Source organism: Pseudophryne corroboree, chromosome 8, assembly GCF_028390025.1.
Source record: "Pseudophryne corroboree isolate aPseCor3 chromosome 8, aPseCor3.hap2, whole genome shotgun sequence".
Lineage (NCBI taxonomy): Eukaryota > Metazoa > Chordata > Amphibia > Anura > Myobatrachidae > Pseudophryne > Pseudophryne corroboree.
Genome location: NC_086451.1, coordinates 327,770,928 through 327,789,132, shown reverse-complemented (window position 1 = coordinate 327,789,132; position 18,205 = coordinate 327,770,928). Strand labels below are relative to the sequence as shown.

The window sequence follows — 18,205 nt, the reverse complement described above, 5'->3', positions numbered from 1 at the left end:
GCCTTCTTGCTGTGTTGAGCACAGAAAAAACACTGAGGTACTCTGGGATATGGAGGGGAGTAGTTCCAAAGTCAATTTATTCAGTGCCTTCTTCCCGTGGAAGACGTCCATATCCCAAGAGTACTCCAGTGACCCCTAGTGGATGAAAAGGAAAAAAAAATAATGCCACTGTATAGGTCATTGGTACGGCCTCATCTGGAATACTGTATCCAGTTCTGGAAACCATGGCCCTCATTCTGAGTTGATCGCACGGTAGCTGTTTTTAGCTGCCGTGTGATCAGATAGTCGCCCCCTATGGGGGAGCGTATTTTTGCATAGCAAGGCTGCGTTCGCTTGTGCAGCCAAGCTATGCAAAAACATTTTGTGCAGTTTAGGAATAGGTCTGGACTTACTTACCCACTGTGATGACTTCAGCCTGTCAGGCCCCGGAATTGACGTCAGACATCCGCCCTCCAAACACCTCGACATGCCTGCGTTGGACTCACCACTCCCTGAAAATGGTCAGTTGACGCCCAGATCCGGCTTCTGCCTGTCAATCTTCTTGCGGTCGCCGCTGCAAAATCTTTCTTTGTAGTTCATGTCATTGCACTGCGACGGCCGTTGCCGGGTAATGATGCACCTGCACATTGCGACCGCAGTGCATGTGCAGTTCCGACCCGATTGCATGGCTGCGAAAAAGTGACTGACCCCCTATATCCCCAGATGGATATAAATACATTAGAGAGTGTACAATGACGGCCAACTAAAATGGTGCATGGCCTACATCACAAAACTTACCCGGAAAGACTAAAAAGATTGTAACATGTATAGTTTGGAGCAGAGAAGGAAAAGAGGGTCATGATAGAAACTTTTACATATACCAAGGGTTTTAACAGAGTACAGGAGGGAAGCTGGAAGGAGGCAGGTTCAGGGAAATTTTTATATCAAAGTTACTTCACGGAAAAGTTAGTGGATAAGTGGAATAGCCTCCCATCAGAGGTGGTAGAGGCTAGGACAGTAGAGCAATTTAAACCTGCTTGGGATAGGCATATCAATATCCTTACAAAGAACTAAGTTCAAAAACGGTTAAGACTACCTAAATGATAAAAAAAGGGGCAGACGAGATTGGCCAAGTGGTTCTTATCTGTCATCAAATTCTATGTTTCTATGTTTAGTGTAAAAAGAGAGAGAGTAATTTTTTTTTTTATAATAAACTGCAATGAAGACGTTGTCACAAAACTTGATTAATCTCAAGCTAAAGAGCAGAAAGCAGAGAGGGATTAAATATCATGCATCGAGCATCACATTTTGAATGCATCCTGCCACTCACGCATGCATATCGGTGTTTGCTCTTGCCATATGCAAGAACATTTTAGCAAAGTACAGCTCTCCCCGTAAAAGCTGTTATTTGTAGGGATGAGCGGGTTCGGTTCCTCGGAATCCGAACCCGCCCGAACTTCATGTTTTTTTACACGGGGCCGAGCGACTCGGATCTTCCCGGCTTGCTCGGTTAACCCGAGCGCGCCCGAACGTCATCATCCCGCTGTCGGATTCTCGCGAGGCTCGGATTCTATCGCGAGACTCGGATTCTATATAAGGAGCCGCGCGTCGCCGCCATTTTCACACGTGCATTGAGATTCATAGGGAGAGGACGTGGCTGGCGTCCTCTCCGTTTATAGAGAAGAGAGTGAGACAGTAGAGAGAGACACAGTAGTAATTTTGGGGAGCATTAGGAGGAGTACTAGTTACTTGCTGAAGTGATAGATAGTGTGACTGTATATTATCTGACTTGTGGGGGAGACACTGACAGTGGGGAGCAGTTAGAGTCTGAGAGCAGGACTCAGGACAGGAGTACATATAACGTACAGTGCACACTTTTGCTGCCAGAGTGCCACACTGCCATTGTGACCACACTGACCACCAGTATAATATATATTGTGATTGTCTGCTTAGGAGTACTACTTACAAGTTGCTGATAGTGTGACCAGTGACCTGACCACCAGTCACCACCAGTTTAATATATATATAATTGTATATAATATATATATAATATTGTATACCACCTACCCGTGGTTTTTTTTTTTTTTTTTCTTCTTTATACATACTACTATAGTAGCTTACTGTAGCAGTCTGCGGTGCTGCTGAGCTGACTGTGTCCAGCAGGTCCGTCATCAGTCATTACATAATAAATATATATACCTGTCCGGCTGCAGTACTAGTGATATTATATATATATATATTGATTTCATCTCATTATCATCCAGTCTATATTAGCAGCAGACACAGTACGGTAGTCCACGGCTGTAGCTACCTCTGTGTCGGCAGTCGCTCGTCCATCCATAATTGTATACCACCTACCCGTGGTTTTTTTTTTCTTTCTTCTTTATACATACTACTATAGTAGCTTACTGTAGCAGTCTGCGGTGCTGCTGAGCTGACAGTGTCCAGCAGGTCCGTCATCAGTCATTACATAATAAATATATATATACCTGTCCGGCTGCAGTACTAGTGATATTATATATATATATATTGATTTCATCTCATTATCATCCAGTCTATATTAGCAGCAGACACAGTACGGTAGTCCACGGCTGTAGCTACCTCTGTGTCGGCAGTCGCTCGTCCATCCATAATTGTATACCACCTACCCGTGGTTTTTTTCTTTTCTTTCTTCTTTATACATACTACTATAGTAGCTTACTGTAGCAGTCTGCGGTGCTGCTGAGCTGACAGTGTCCAGCAGGTCCGTCATCAGTCATTACATAATAAATATATCTACCTGTCCGGCTGCAGTACTAGTGTGATATAATATATATTGATTTCATCTCATTATCATCCAGTCTATATTAGCAGCAGACACAGTACGGTAGTCCACGGCTGTAGCTACCTCTATGTCGGCAGTCGCTCGTCCATCCATAATTGTATACCACCTACCCGTGTTTTTTTTTTTTTCTTCTTTATACATACTACTATAGTAGCTTACTGTAGCAGTCTGCGGTGCTGCTGAGCTGACAGTGTCCAGCAGGTCCGTCATCAGTCATTACATAATAAATATATATACCTGTCCGGCTGCAGTACTAGTGATATTATATATATATATATATTGATTTCATCTCATTATCATCCAGTCTATATTAGCAGCAGACACAGTACGGTAGTCCACGGCTGTAGCTACCTCTGTGTCGGCAGTCGCTCGTCCATCCATAAGTATACTAGTATCCATCCATCTCCATTGTTTACCTGAGGTGCCTTTTAGTTGTGCCTATTAAAATATGGAGAACAAAAATGTTGAGGTTCCAAAATTAGGGAAAGATCAAGATCCACTTCCACCTCGTGCTGAAGCTGCTGCCACTAGTCATGGCCGAGATGATGAAATGCCAGCAACGTCGTCTGCCAAGGCCGATGCCCAATGTCATAGTACAGAGCATGTCAAATCCAAAACACCAAATATCAGTAAAAAAAGGACTCCAAAATCTAAAATAAAATTGTCGGAGGAGAAGCGTAAACTTGCCAATATGCCATTTACCACACGGAGTGGCAAGGAACGGCTGAGGCCCTGGCCTATGTTCATGGCTAGTGGTTCAGCTTCACATGAGGATGGAAGCACTCAGCCTCTCGCTAGAAAACTGAAAAGACTCAAGCTGGCAAAAGCACCGCAAAGAACTGTGCGTTCTTCGAAATACCAAATCCACAAGGAGAGTCCAATTGTGTCGGTTGCGATGCCTGACCTTCCCAACACTAAACGTGAAGAGCATGCGCCTTCCACCATTTGCACGCCCCCTGCAAGTGCTGGAAGGAGCACCCGCAGTCCAGTTCCTGATAGTCAGATTGAAGATGTCAGTGTTGAAGTACACCAGGATGAGGAGGATATGGGTGTTGCTGGAGCTGGGGAGGAAATTGACAAGGAGGATTCTGATGGTGAGGTGGTTTGTTTAAGTCAGGCACCCGGGGAGACACCTGTTGTCCGTGGGAGGAATAGGGCCGTTGACATGCCTGGTGAAAATACCAAAAAAATCAGCTCTTCGGTGTGGAAGTATTTCACCAGAAATGCGGACAACATTTGTCAAGCCGTGTGTTGCCTTTGTCAAGCTGTAATAAGTAGGGGTAAGGAAGTTAACCACCTCGGAACATCCTCCCTTATACGTCACCTGCAGCGCATTCATAATAAGTCAGTGACAAGTTCAATAACTTTGGGCGACAGCGGAAGCAGTCCACTGACCAGTAAATCCCTTCCTCTTGTAACCAAGCTCACGCAAACCACCCCACCATCTCCCTCAGTGTCAATTTCCTCCTTCCCCAGGAATGCCAATAGTCCTGCATGCCATGTCACTGGCAATTCTGACGAGTCCTCTCCTGCCTGGGATTCCTCCGATGCATCCTTGCGTGTAACGCCTACTGCTGCTGGCGCTGCTGTTGTTGCTGCTGGGAGTCGATGGTCATCCCAGAGGGGAAGTCGTAAGCCCACTTTTACTACTTCCACCAAGCAATTGACTGTCCAACAGTCCTTTGCGAGGAAGATGAAATATCACAGCAGTCATCCTGTTGCAAAGCGGATAACTGAGGCCTTGACAACTATGTTGGTGTTAGACGTGCGTCCGGTATCCGCTGTTAGTTCACAGGGAACTAGACAATTTATTGAGGCAGTGTGCCCCCGTTACCAAATACCATCTAGGTTCCACTTCTCTAGGCAGGCGATACCGAGAATGTACACGGACGTCAGAAAAAGACTCACCAGTGTCCTAAAAAATGCAGTTGTACCCAATGTCTACTTAACCACGGACATGTGGACCAGTGGAGCAGGGCAGGGTCAGGACTATATGACTGTGACAGCCCACTGGGTAGATGTATGGACTCCCGCCGCAAGAACAGCAGCGGCGGCACCAGTAGCAGCATCTCGCAAACGCCAACTCTTTCCTAGGCAGGCTACGCTTTGTATCACCGGTTTCCAGAATACGCACACAGCTGAAAACCTCTTACGGCAACTGAGGAAGATCATCGCGGAATGGCTTACCCCAATTGGACTCTCCTGTGGATTTGTGGCATCGGACAACGCCAGCAATATTGTGTGTGCATTAAATATGGGCAAATTCCCGCACGTCCCGTGTTTTGCACATACCTTGAATTTGGTGGTGCAGAATTTTTAAAAAAACGACAGGGGCGTGCAAGAGATGCTGTCGGTGGCCAGAAGAATTGCGGGACACTTTCGGCGTACAGGCACCACGTACAGAAGACTGGAGCACCACCAAAAACGCCTGAACCTGCCCTGCCATCATCTGAAGCAAGAAGTGGTAACGAGGTGGAATTCAACCCTCTATATGCTTCAGAGGTTGGAGGAGCAGCAAAAGGCCATTCAAGCCTATACAATTGAGCACGATATAGGAGGTGGAATGCACCTGTCTCAAGCGCAGTGGAGAATGATTTCAACGTTGTGCAAGGTTCTGCAACCTTTTGAACTTGCCACACGTGAAGTCAGTTCAGACACTGCCAGCCTGAGTCAGGTCATTCCCCTCATCAGGCTTTTGCAGAAGAAGCTGGAGGCATTGAAGGAGGAGCTAAAAGGGAGCGATTCCGCTAGGCATGTGGGACTTGTGGATGGAGCCCTTAATTCGCTTAACAAGGATTCACGGGTGGTCAATCTGTTGAAATCAGAGCACTACATTTTGGCCACCGTGCTCGATCCTAGATTTAAAACCTACCTTGGATCTCTCTTTCCGGCAGACACAAGTCTGCTGGGGTTCAAAGACCTGCTGGTGAGAAAATTGTCAAGTCAAGCGGAACGCGACCTGTCAACATCTCCTCCTTCACATTCTCCCGCAACTGGGGGTGCGAGGAAAAGGCTCAGAATTCCGAGCCCACCCGCTGGCGGTGATGCAGGGCAGTCTGGAGCGACTGCTGATGCTGACATCTGGTCCGGACTGAAGGACCTGACAACGATTACGGACATGTCGTCTACTGTCACTGCATATGATTCTCTCACCATTGAAAGAATGGTGGAGGATTATATGAGTGACCGCATCCAAGTAGGCACGTCAGACAGTCCGTACTTATACTGGCAGAAAAAAGAGTCAATTTGGAGGCCCTTGCACAAACTGGCTTTATTCTACCTAAGTTGCCCTCCCACAAGTGTGTACTCCGAAAGAGTGTTTAGTGCCGCCGCTCACCTTGTCAGCAATCTGCGTACGAGTTTACTTCCAGAAAATGTGGAGAAGATGATGTTCATTAAAATGAATTATAATCAATTCCTCCGTGGAGACATTGACCAGCAGCAATTGCCTCCACAAAGTACACAGGGAGCTGAGATGGTGGATTCCAGTGGGGACGAATTGATAATCTGTGAGGAGCGGGATGTACACGGTGATATATCGGAGGATGATGATGAGGTGGACATCTTGCCTCTGTAGAGCCAGTTTGTGCAAGGAGAGATTAATTGCTTCTTTTTCGGTGGGGGTCCAAACCAACCCGTCATTTCAGTCACAGTCGTGTGGCAGACCCTGTCACTGAAATGATGGGTTGGTTAAAGTGTGCATGTCCTGTTTATACAACATAAGGGTGGGTGGGAGGGCCCAAGGACAATTCCATCTTGCACCTCTTTTTTCTTTCATTTTTATTTGCGTCATGTGCTGTTTGGGGAGTGTTTTTTGGAAGGGCCATCCTGCGTGACACTGCAGTGCCACTCCTAGATGGGCCAGGTGTTTGTGTCGGCCACTAGGGTCGCTTAGCTTACTCACACAGCTACCTCATTGCGCCTCTTTTTTTCTTCTTTGCGTCATGTGCTGTTTGGGGAGTGTTTTTTGGAAGGGCCATCCTGCGTGACACTGCAGTGCCACTCCTAGATGGGCCAGGTGTTTGTGTCAGCCACTAGGGTCGCTTATCTTACTCACACAGCTACCTCATTGCGTCTCTTTTTTTCTTCTTTGCGTCATGTGCTGTTTGGGGAGTGTTTTTTGGAAGGGCCATCCTGCGTGACACTGCAGTGCCACTCCTAGATGGGCCAGGTGTTTGTGTCGGCCACTAGGGTCGCTTAGCTTAGTCATCCAGCGACCTCGGTGCAAATTTTAGGACTAAAAATAATATTGTGAGGTGTGAGGTATTCAGAATAGACTGAAAATGAGTGGAAATTATGGTTTTTGAGGTTAATAATACTTTGGGATCAAAATGACCCCCAAATTCTATGATTTAAGCTGTTTTTTAGGGTTTTTTGAAAAAAACGCCCGAATCCAAAACACACCCGAATCCGACAAAAAAAATTCGGTGAGGTTTTGCCAAAACGCGGTCGAACCCAAAACACGGCCTCGGAACCGAACCCAAAACCAAAACACAAAACCCGAAAAATTTCAAGTGCACATCCCTAGTTATTTGCAATGTCAGGACATCCAGGTTTGTGACCTGATAATCCATCTGCGCTTGCACCCTATGATGCACACAGCTTGGTCGGTCTGGGAGGCATTTCATTTGATCCCTCTCAGAGCAGAATGCAAATAGAATACTATTTAAGTGTTCACATGCACCAGTAGATATAGGGGTATATGCAATTGCGGTCGAATTTCAGAAAAAGTTGAATTCCGGAACGTTTTCGCCTCAAAAAATCAATTCGCCTATGCAGTACAGTACTTTTTCGCAAAAAAACGGACATTCAGAATTCGACTTTTGTCAATTCGACTTTTTTCGCATTCGACTTTTCTGCAATGGTACAGATGCTGCAATTCGCCCCAAGCATATTCAATTCAAGTTTGGAAATTCGCCTGCAGTACTTTTCGACCGCAAATTCGCCTATTTCAGTCCGCCTCAGTTGACTGGCGGGTTCTCAAAAAAAATTTTTAGAACATCATTTTTTGGGATATTTGAGGATTGCTAGTAGCATATCTATTTATATTTGAAAGGATTATCTACTTGGTTTGTCTTTTTTTGCTTCACAAGTATTATTTAATTGATTTTTTAAAGGAATATTTTTTTCTTCAATCTCCTGAGGAATTTTACCCATGATTCCACAGTTTTACCCAGGATACACTTCTGCAAAGCCCCTCCTATCTCCTCACTCCTGGGTTTGAGACTACAGGGAGAAGGAGCCATTTTACAGTCAGCTCTGTGGAATCGTTTTTTTAGGAAAATCCCTGCGTTTTAAAACACATTCCTATTTTTGTACTGACTACAATGATGGAGCCTTTTTCTGACCAGATTGTGTTGTTCATGCTGGCTGCAAGTATGATGGAGGAAGAAAGTGCTGATGAACATCAGGATCCAGGTCAGCAAATGTCTGCATTGGGTGAGCCAGTATTGCGGGTTTCATTTCCACGTCCACGCCAGTATCGCACTAGGCGTGAACTGGAGGATCTCAGCGAGTTCGAGGTGATACAAAATTATCGCTTATCGACTCGCGACATATATTCGCTGTACGCTCTGTTGGAGGCCGACTTGGAACCTCGGGCACGGTCAAATCGTGCAATCAGCGGTTTTCAGAAACTGCTGGGGACGTTACATTTTTTGGCGTCAGGCACATTCCAGCCTACACTGTCTCAAACATGCGGTTTTTCTCAGTCGACACTGTCGCGCTGTATAACCCAAGTCATTAGGGCTTTCCGCAAATTGACGATCCAGTACATCACATTTCCAGAGACGGACAGCGAATGTCGTGAGATCAAATTAGGCTTTTTCAACAAATACAAATTTCCCAATGTGCTGGGCGCGATTGACTGTACCCACGTGCAGATCAGACCGCCACGGAATTCAGAGGAATGTTTTCGGAACCGAAAACAGTTCCATTCCCTGAACGTGCAGGCGGTCTGTGATGTAAACATGAGATTTTTGAACATTTTTGTGGGATTTCCTGGATCATCTCACGACTCCTTCATCCTAAGCCAGTCATCGCTGTTTGACAAGTTCGAAACAGGAAACATGCCTGGTGGCTGGCTGTTAGGTATGTATTTTCATTTTTTTATTATTTTATTATTATTTTTTTTATTATTTTTTACAAGTACCTAACATTTTTTTTATATTTTCTATAGGCGATGCGGGTTATCCAAACAAACCGTGGCTGTTGACCCCATTGTCTAATCCTGTTGGTAGAGCAGAAAAACGTTACCAAGAGACACACATTGCATCGAGGGGAGTAATTGAGCGTGCCTTCGGTGTACTTAAAAGCCGGTTTCGATGTTTAGACACTTCCGGCGGTGCTCTTTTGTACTCACCATCGAAGGTTTGCGGCATGGTAAATGCATGTTGTATTTTACACAACATATGTGTCGCAAACCGTTTGCCGGTGACTCTTCGTCGTAGTGCTTTCCTACGCGGGAACCGGTCTTCTGCTCTACCGGTGGGTATGGGCGAAGGAGAGGATTCCCGGCGGACAGTGATACAAAATTTTTTTGCAGTTACCTGTGAGTATACTGACAACATTTGTATTATCGTGTAAACTGACATTGGATTTTTTTTAAAAAAACCTCTTTATTTATCTATTACAGAGTTTTACATCCTGTTGATGTGTATCCCCAGGCCGTGTTTATACAGTTTGTTCCCCCCTGTTTTATCCTGTTTGGTTACCGCAAATATTTGACCCTTTTATCCAACTCTACCATGGGCGACCTACTGGTGATGTGGACCTGACCCTCCGCCATGTAGCAGACAACCCCCTCAGGTGAGATGGATTGCCCAGAACTCCCTTTGTCCAAAATCACCCCGGCATGTCCAAAGTGCAGCACTCCGGCATTTGCAAGACTGCACATCCAAACATTCCCTCCTGATACACCAATGCTGGTCAGGGAATGTTTGGATGTGTAGTGACGCAAGTGCCGGAGGGTTGCATTTGGACCCACTGTTCCCCGCTTGTGTTGTGTGGACTGTATGTACCTCTTCTTTCCAGTCCCAGGGTGACACTATTACCCACATCTGGAAGCTCATACTGTTCTCTTCCACAGGTCCTGCGGTGTATCTTCCCAAGTGGCGTGGATGTGAGGAGACACGCCATTTCACCCGATGTTCCATGGGCGACCTAATGGTGATGTGGACCTGACCCTCCGCCATGTAGCAGACAACCACCTCAGGTGAGATGCATTGACCAACAAGACTCCCTTGTCCAAAATCACCCCGAAATGTCCAAAGTGCAGCACTCCGGCATTTGCAAGACTGCACATCCAAACATTCCCTCCTGATACACCAATGCTGGTCAGGGAATGTTTGGATGTGTAGTGATGCAAGTGCAGGAGGGTTGCATTTGGGCCGCTGCAACCCGCTTGTGTTGTGTGGACTGTTGTATGTACCTCTTTTTCCAGCCCCAGGGTGACACTATCACCCATATCTGGAAGCTCAAACTGTTCTCTTCCACAGGTCCTGCGATGTATCTTCCCAAGTGGCGTGGATGTGAAGAGACACGCCATTTCACCCGATGTTCCATGGGCGACCTACTGGTGATGTGGACCTGAACCTCCGCCATGTAGCAGACAACCCCCTCAGGTGAGATGGATTGCCCAGAACTCCCTTTGTCCAAAATCACCCCGGCATGTCCAAAGTGCAGCCCTCCGGCACTTGCGTCACTACACATCCAAACATTCCCTGAAACACCAATGCTGGTCAGGGAATGTTTGGATGTGTAGTGACGCAAGTGCCGGAGGGTTGCATTTGGACCCACTGTTCCCCGCTTGTGTTGTGTGGACTGTATGTACCTCTTCTTTCCAGTCCCAGGGTGACACTATTACCCACATCTGGAAGCTCATACTGTTCTCTTCCACAGGTCCTGCGGTGTATCTTCCCAAGTGGCGTGGATGTGAGGAGACACGCCATTTCACCCGATGTTCCATGGGCGACCTAATGGTGATGTGGACCTGACCCTCCGCCATGTAGCAGACAACCACCTCAGGTGAGATGCATTGACCAACAAGACTCCCTTGTCCAAAATCACCCCGAAATGTCCAAAGTGCAGCACTCCGGCATTTGCAAGACTGCACATCCAAACATTCCCTCCTGATACACCAATGCTGGTCAGGGAATGTTTGGATGTGTAGTGATGCAAGTGCAGGAGGGTTGCATTTGGGCCGCTGCAACCTGCTTGTGTTGTGTGGACTGTTGTATGTACCTCTTTTTCCAGCCCCAGGGTGACACTATCACCCATATCTGGAAGCTCAAACTGTTCTCTTCCACAGGTCCTGCGATGTATCTTCCCAAGTGGCGTGGATGTGAAGAGACACGCCATTTCACCCGATGTTCCATGGGCGACCTACTGGTGATGTGGACCTGAACCTCCGCCATGTAGCAGACAACCCCCTCAGGTGAGATGGATTGCCCAGAACTCCCTTTGTCCAAAATCACCCCGGCATGTCCAAAGTGCAGCCCTCCGGCACTTGCGTCACTACACATCCAAACATTCCCTGAAACACCAATGCTGGTCAGGGAATGTTTGGATGTGTAGTGACGCAAGTGCCGGAGGGTTGCATTTGGACCCACTGTTCCCCGCTTGTGTTGTGTGGACTGTATGTACCTCTTCTTTCCAGTCCCAGGGTGACACTATTACCCACATCTGGAAGCTCAAACTGTTCTCTTCCACAGGTCCTGCGATGTATCTTCCCAAGTGGCGTGGATGTGAAGAGACACGCCATTTCACCCGATGTTCCATGGGCGACCTACTGGTGATGTGGACCTGAACCTCCGCCATGTAGCAGACAACCCCCTCAGGTGAGATGGATTGCCCAGAACTCCCTTTGTCCAAAATCACCCCGGCATGTCCAAAGTGCAGCACTCCGGCACTTGCGTCACTACACATCCAAACATTCCCTGAAACACCAATGCTGGTCAGGGAATGTTTGGATGTGTAGTGACGCAAGTGCCGGAGGGTTGCATTTGGACCCACTGTTCCCCGCTTGTGTTGTGTGGACTGTATGTACCTCTTCTTTCCAGTCCCAGGGTGACACTATTACCCACATCTGGTAGCTCATACTGTTCTCTTCCACAGGTCTTCCGGTGTATCCTTCCTAAGTGGCGTGGATTTGAAGAGACAGTTCCCCGGGCAATCTACTTACGTACAATTCTACTGCATTACAAATTTTAATAAAAACCACAGGAAACTTCTATTTTTAAAAGTTTATTGAAGAAAATTTTTTTTTAATAAAGTTTGAAAGTTAATTAAAACAAAAAAGTAGTTTGTTCTTCTTTACATTCTTTTCTTGTGTATATAGATATCTGTGGGGAAAAGAAAAAAAGTATATTAAAGTAAAGACACACTAAATTCATGTTCATTTCTTTTCAATGAAAATTTGGGGAACAACACAGCCCAGCATGACCCATTGCTGGACGGTGTTGTTCTACAAAGGCATGCGGTTCAAAGTGAAAGAGTGGCGTCAGTGGTCAGCACTTTGACACGCTAACATTTGTGGAACAACACAGCCCAGCATGACCCATTGCTGGACGGTGTTGTTCTACAAAGGCATGCGGTTAAAAGTGAAAGAGTGGCGTCAGTGGTCAGCACTTTGACACGCTAACATTTGTGGAACAACACAGCCCAGCATGACCCATTGCTGGACGGTGTTGTTCTACAAAGGCATGCGGTTCAAAGTGAAAGAGTGGCGTCAGTGGTCAGCACTTTGACACGCTAACATTTGTGGAACAACACAGCCCAGCATGACCCATTGCTGGACGGTGTTGTTCTACAAAGGCATGCGGTTCAAAGTGAAAGAGTGGCGTCAGTGGTCAGCACTTTGACACGCTAACATTTGTGGAACAACACAGCCCAGCATGACCCATTGCTGGACGGTGTTGTTCTACAAAGGCATGCGGTTCAAAGTGAAAGAGTGGCGTCAGTGGTCAGCACTTTGACACGCTAACATTTGTGGAACAACACAGCCCAGCATGACCCATTGCTGGACGGTGTTGTTCTACAAAGGCATGCGGTTCAAAGTTTCTTGAATTAAACATGGTTCTACTCACCTTGGTACGCACAACACAAACTTATGCCGTCCACTTCATTTCTCCTCACCAATCCTATGAATAAGTCAAAAACACAGACTAGTGAATAGTAAATTCACACAATTAAAGCCTACTGTACATCATTACAAAAAAGGATTTTTGGAAGAAAAAGGGGGTATCAGAATAGCTCTTTGGCCCATCATACATGTAGCCGCAAGGAGCTTTCATCCGTTTCCACACGCGCCCGCATACATGCCCGCGCATGTATGCCTACACAAAGCTCCTTGGTAGTACCCGGTCACGGGTGGGGAAGGCCAACAAAGAAAAAACAATAGTAAGAAAAACAACAAACTAATGGGAGGGGAAGACAGGGATACATGAAAAACATTTAAAAGAAAATAAAATAATACGACCGGGTTTATGGTGGAAGTCTGTCCGGATCCTCTTCTTCCCCCTGATAGGGCGTGGATGTCCTGGGAGGCTGGGGAGTATGTTGACTGGCCCTCGGTGCCCATGCTGCTGAAGATTGTGCGGCCGGTGGTGGAGGCATCTGGGGGGTGGGGTACATCCCTGTATATCCCTGGTACATCTGTGACTGTCTGTACTGGGATGGGACTTGAGGAAGGGTACGATGCGTCCTTGTGGCTTGCGACGGCGGATATGGTGGATCACCAGCGTGTTGATGAGCTGGTACTGGGAGCTTTTCATAGATCATCTGCAGTGTGGTTGCGATGACCTGTTGGCTGGAAGAGGAGTGTCGATGACTCTCCGACATGTTCTTATTGCTTTCTGCCAGACATGAGGTGTTTTCCACAAGCTTGACCATGGAATCGGACAGAATGTTAAGTACGTTCATATTCTCCCTATGATCTTGAATTATGATCTGTAGTATTGTGGCCGTGCTGTCGGAAAGAGTCTTCTGCAGTTCATGCAGACTGTTGGACATTTTCTCCATTGTCCTCTCAATGTTGTCCAGTCTGCTTCCCACAACATTTGTGTATGTATCCTGGCGTGTCCCAATCTCTGATGCCAGGGTGTGAACCCTCTGAACAGTTGAGGGATTCTGCCCTTCCTGGATGTCTGCCACAACTTGGATTTGGGCAGCTGAAAAGAAAATTAGACAATATTATACACATTCATCATACATTTTTTTGAAGGCTCACAATTCAATTTACTCACGCAGGGATGTAGTAACTGGAGCCTCCTGCACTTCCACCTCGTCATCCTCTGACGACTCCTGTAGGAGATCCGGCCTGAAGTAGGAACCAATCCCCGAAGCTAGTCCGCTGCTGGTTCGTGGCACCACTGTTTGCAAAATAATTTTTTTGGGAAAGTTAATAAACTTTACACAACTGCTGCCCCCCCCCCTCCCACACACACACAAAATAAATACAAACCTTCTCCATCCTGTGATGCCGCTGCTCCAGGAGCTCCACTTGTCCTCGTTTCGGAAGACTTTTCAAGGGTCTAAAACCATATAACATATAAGAATATGTATATTACAAGGAAGCGCATATATATAATCTATTTGATTAAAAATTGTAAATATTTTTTATTTAGTATTCAATTTTCTTAATAATGCATGACATAATAAAACCTTAAAACACACCAAATCTGCAGTGCAAAGAAGTCCAGAAACTGTGACTATTACCGTCCAGATAACCATATACCGCTGGAGCTCCAATAAGGATTTTCTTTAAGCACACAAAGTGCTATTTTTGTAACTCCCCGGTGAAAAGCTGGTTATTTTAAAGTGATATCCGTTGTTACTTTGTATCCACTAGCCAGAACAATATACTTTGTAGGAACTGCAAATGTTCACAATGTGCCTGCCGCACAGCAGCTAGTGTCCCCTTTCTCACCCCACCGCCAATGATTATTGCTCACCACAGCCGTACGCTGAAGCCTCAGTGCGGCTAGATCTTAAACGGTTAGTACCGAAGTTCTCCGGCGGGAGCGGCGGTAACAGCAGCGTCCACGGGGGAAGGGTGCACACTTTCAAAGTTGGTTTTAAATGATTCTTCCAAAGTGTTCTCTGGCATAGAGGGATTCTGGACAGCCTGCCGGTGTTTAAAATGGATCCTGGCTGGATATGTCTGCACGGCTGTCCTCAAACCCAAGAAAAGTTTCGTCTGTTAACCCTGTAGACTCAAACAGATCGGGTGATGGGTCCACAAGGGTTGTGTCTTGAGGCTCTTCAGTCACAGTCCCAGAGCTCCTGGAGAGACGACGATCTGGTGATGACCTGCGCGCAGGAGCTGTAGTTTGGCGCCCATCTTGTGGTGTGGTCGCCGACGGTGTCTGGCGCACAGGTGATAGTCTGTGCGCTGACGTCGTCTGGTGCACAGGTGACCAACTGCGCGATGACGAACTGTGGCGCACAGGTGACGATCTGTGTGCTCGCGATGCTTGCGGCGCAGTTGATGGTCCGCGCGCTGCTGCAGATGCCTGCTGCACAGGTGACGGTCCGTGCGCTGGCGATGTCCTGTGCGCAGGTGATGTCCTCTGGGCAGGTCTGTCTGGGAAAAAAAAAAAAAGCACATTAGCACATACAAAAATTTTAAAGGGAAGTACAGCTCATGTGAATGTATTCTTACCATCAGACCTCCTTTTGGACGGCTGGTCTCCCGCCTTCCTCCGTCTTCTGGGCGGTTCTTCCTCCTGGGGAAAGCCAGCAGGACGGCTGGAGTCCACACCTCCGCGAACTCCTTCGACCATGGCAGGGTTCATGCGCCTTCTAATAACGTCCTCCCAGGGTAGCCACTTCAGATTGAGAGCCGGGCCACCTCCCGTAGCTGTCTCATGTCGGCGCTGAATCCCCATCTTCTTCTTGGTCTGTCTGCGGCAATCACTGTACCGCTTCAAGCAATTTCTGGTGCTCCGGCGGTTTCCAGATATTGCAGTGACTTGACTGGCGATGGATTCCCAGATGTTCCGCTTTACCTTAGCTGCTGTGGTCTGTGCCCTTAGTCCATACAAAATGTCGTAGGACCTGTCGACGCAATCTACTAGGGTACAGTTTTCCGCCTCAGTGTATCTGGGTCCACGCGGCTTTTTCTGTCCTGCATCTTCACCAGAGGCTTCCTCCTCCGACTGCTCCTCTGGCTGGCTTCTTGCCTTTAGGGATTAAAAAAAAAAAAAAAATTTTTTTAATAAGATCGGTATGTACCTGTGAGTGTCAGTATCCCTGGCATTGCGCACCTATTACAGTAGGTGTGCATGGCATTGCACAAACTACAGTGGGTAAAGTTTGATGCTATTTGTGTCTGCAGGTGTGGTTAAGTACCTTTTTACTAGGCTTTTTCTTGGACTTCTCATGGGCCCTTGACGACCGCGGCTGGTCACTAGATGCCTGGTCGGTCGCATCCGCCTCCTGGGTTGGCTCCCACTCCTCATTGCTATGCAGGGATAGATCCGAGGGGGTGGGGGAAGGGGCGGATCGGGTCGGCTTGTCCCTTGACATCTCTGTTATAAAAAAAAAATACATACATGTATAAATGGCTGCCCCTCACAAAATGGCTGCCCCTCACAAAATGGCTGCCCCTCACAAAATGTTGACCAGGCTGTCGACTCAACTTGCTCCAAATCACCCCAAAATGGCAAGAAAGCATCCCAACACACTCAGGAGGTACACCACATCAAAATTAGGCGGGAAAACACATGTTTGAAAAACAATCAGCAGCACATGTCAACCAGGCTGTCGACTAAAATTGCTCCAAATCACCCCAAAATGGCCAGAAAGCATCCCAACACACTCAGGAGGCACACCACAGCAAAATTAGGCGGGAAAACACATGTTTGAAAAACAATCAGCAGCACATGTCAACCAGGCTGTCGACTAAAATTGCTCCAAATCACCCCAAAATGGCCAGAAAGCATCCCAACACACTCAGGAGGCACACCACATCAAAATTAGGCGGGAAAACACATGTTTGAAAAACAATCAGCAGCACATGTCAACCAGGCTGTCGACTAAAATTGCTCCAAATCACCCCAAAATGGCCAGAAAGCATCCCAAAACACTCAGGAGGTACCCCACAGCAAAATTAGGCGGGAAAACACATGTTTGAAAAACAATCAGCAGCACATGTCAACCAGGCTGTCGACTAAAATTGCTCCAAATCACCCCAAAATGGCCAGAAAGCATCCCAGCACACTCAGGAGGCACACCACAGCAAAATTAGGCGGGAAAACACATGTTTGAAAAACAATCAGCAGCACATGTCAACCAGGCTGTCGACTAAAATTGCTCCAAATCACCCCAAAATGGCCAGAAAGCATCCCAGCACACTCAGGAGGCACACCACAGCAAAATTAGGCGGGAAAACACATGTTTGAAAAACAATCAGCAGCACATGTCAACCAGGCTGTCGACTAAAATTGCTCCAAATCACCCCAAAATGGCCAGAAAGCATCCCAAAACACTCAGGAGGTACCCCACAGCAAAATTAGGCGGGAAAACACATGTTTGAAAAACAATCAGCAGCACATGTCAACCAGGCTGTCGACTAAAATTGCTCCAAATCACCCCAAAATGGCCAGAAAGCATCCCAGCACACTCAGGAGGCACACCACAGCAAAATTAGGCGGGAAAACACATGTTTGAAAAACAATCAGCAGCACATGTCAACCAGGCTGTCGACTAAAATTGCTCCAAATCACCCCAAAATGGCCAGAAAGCATCCCAGCACACTCAGGAGGCACACCACAGCAAAATTAGGCGGGAAAACACATGTTTGAAAAACAATCAGCAGCACATGTCAACCAGGCTGTCGACTAAAATTGCTCCAAATCACCCCAAAATGGCCAGAAAGCATCCAAACACACTCAGGAGGTACACCAATGCTAATAGAAGACCCAAAAAAGTCAATTAAAGAATAAAAAAAAAACGTGAAAAACTACCCCAAAACACAAGTCTCCCCCTAAAAATGCAGCAACACAAGCAAGGGGCTATACACATACCTGCACACATGCACAAACACCCCATGTACACCTCATGGCAACCCCCACTACACAAACACATACATGCAACACCAGACACACATGTGGTACTTACCTACAAATGTAGTAAAAGCTCCTAAAATGGCTCTGCTCCGGGGTAACAGGAATCCTCCTGACTGTCCTGGAATAAAGCCTGCTGGGGTGTCCAAACGATATCCACAGCAAACAACCAAATTGCTAGCTCTGCACCTCCACACACCTCTCTGCAGGTTCACAAAATGGCTGCAGAGCACGTGCAGCAAACAAGCCCTAATAAAGGGCTGCTTTCGGCGGGAAGGCGAATTCAGTACGCCCACTACTCGCCGATTGGCCGTAATCCGCCTGCGGGAGGGGCGAA

At 47.0% G+C, this 18,205-nt stretch overlaps 2 protein-coding genes across 2 annotated transcripts; one reads left to right on the top strand and one right to left on the bottom strand.

Annotated features, from left to right (window-relative positions):
- Positions 1–7,952: 7,952 nt before the first annotated feature.
- LOC134947756 (putative nuclease HARBI1) lies at positions 7,953–10,520 on the top strand. The gene is made up of 3 exons (XM_063935670.1): positions 7,953–8,893; positions 8,982–9,353; positions 9,438–10,520. Coding segments are annotated over exons 1-3 (1,137 nt in total). The 5' UTR covers positions 7,953–8,130; the 3' UTR covers positions 9,440–10,520.
- Positions 10,521–12,064: 1,544 nt separating this feature from the next.
- LOC134949840 (uncharacterized) lies at positions 12,065–16,303 on the bottom strand. Its single transcript, XM_063938551.1, has 7 exons — positions 16,154–16,303; positions 15,465–15,984; positions 14,968–15,386; positions 14,265–14,334; positions 14,047–14,172; positions 12,889–13,971; positions 12,065–12,144 (listed from the first exon to the last, which is right to left on the bottom strand). The coding sequence occupies exons 2-6, from the start codon at positions 15,688–15,690 to the stop codon at positions 13,286–13,288; spliced, it is 1,527 nt and encodes a 508-aa protein (XP_063794621.1). The 5' UTR covers positions 15,691–15,984; positions 16,154–16,303; the 3' UTR covers positions 12,065–12,144; positions 12,889–13,285.
- Between the last annotated feature and the right edge of the window lie 1,902 nt (positions 16,304–18,205).

Bases quoted from the DNA above. Each gene is read 5' to 3' on its own strand.
- LOC134947756 (XM_063935670.1), top strand. From the start codon at position 8,131: ATGATGGAGCCTTTTTCTGACCAGATTGTGTTGTTCATGCTGGCTGCA. The intron at 8,894-8,981 runs GTATGTATTTTC...TATTTTCTATAG, and splicing joins GCCTGGTGGCTGGCTGTTAG to GCGATGCGGGTTATCCAAAC.
- LOC134949840 (XM_063938551.1), bottom strand. From the start codon at position 15,690: ATGGGGATTCAGCGCCGACATGAGACAGCTACGGGAGGTGGCCCGGCT. The intron at 15,387-15,464 runs GTAAGAATACAT...TTTTTTTCCCAG, and splicing joins GTCCAAAAGGAGGTCTGATG to ACAGACCTGCCCAGAGGACA. The intron at 13,972-14,046 runs GTGAGTAAATTG...TTTTCTTTTCAG, and splicing joins TCCAGTTACTACATCCCTGC to CTGCCCAAATCCAAGTTGTG.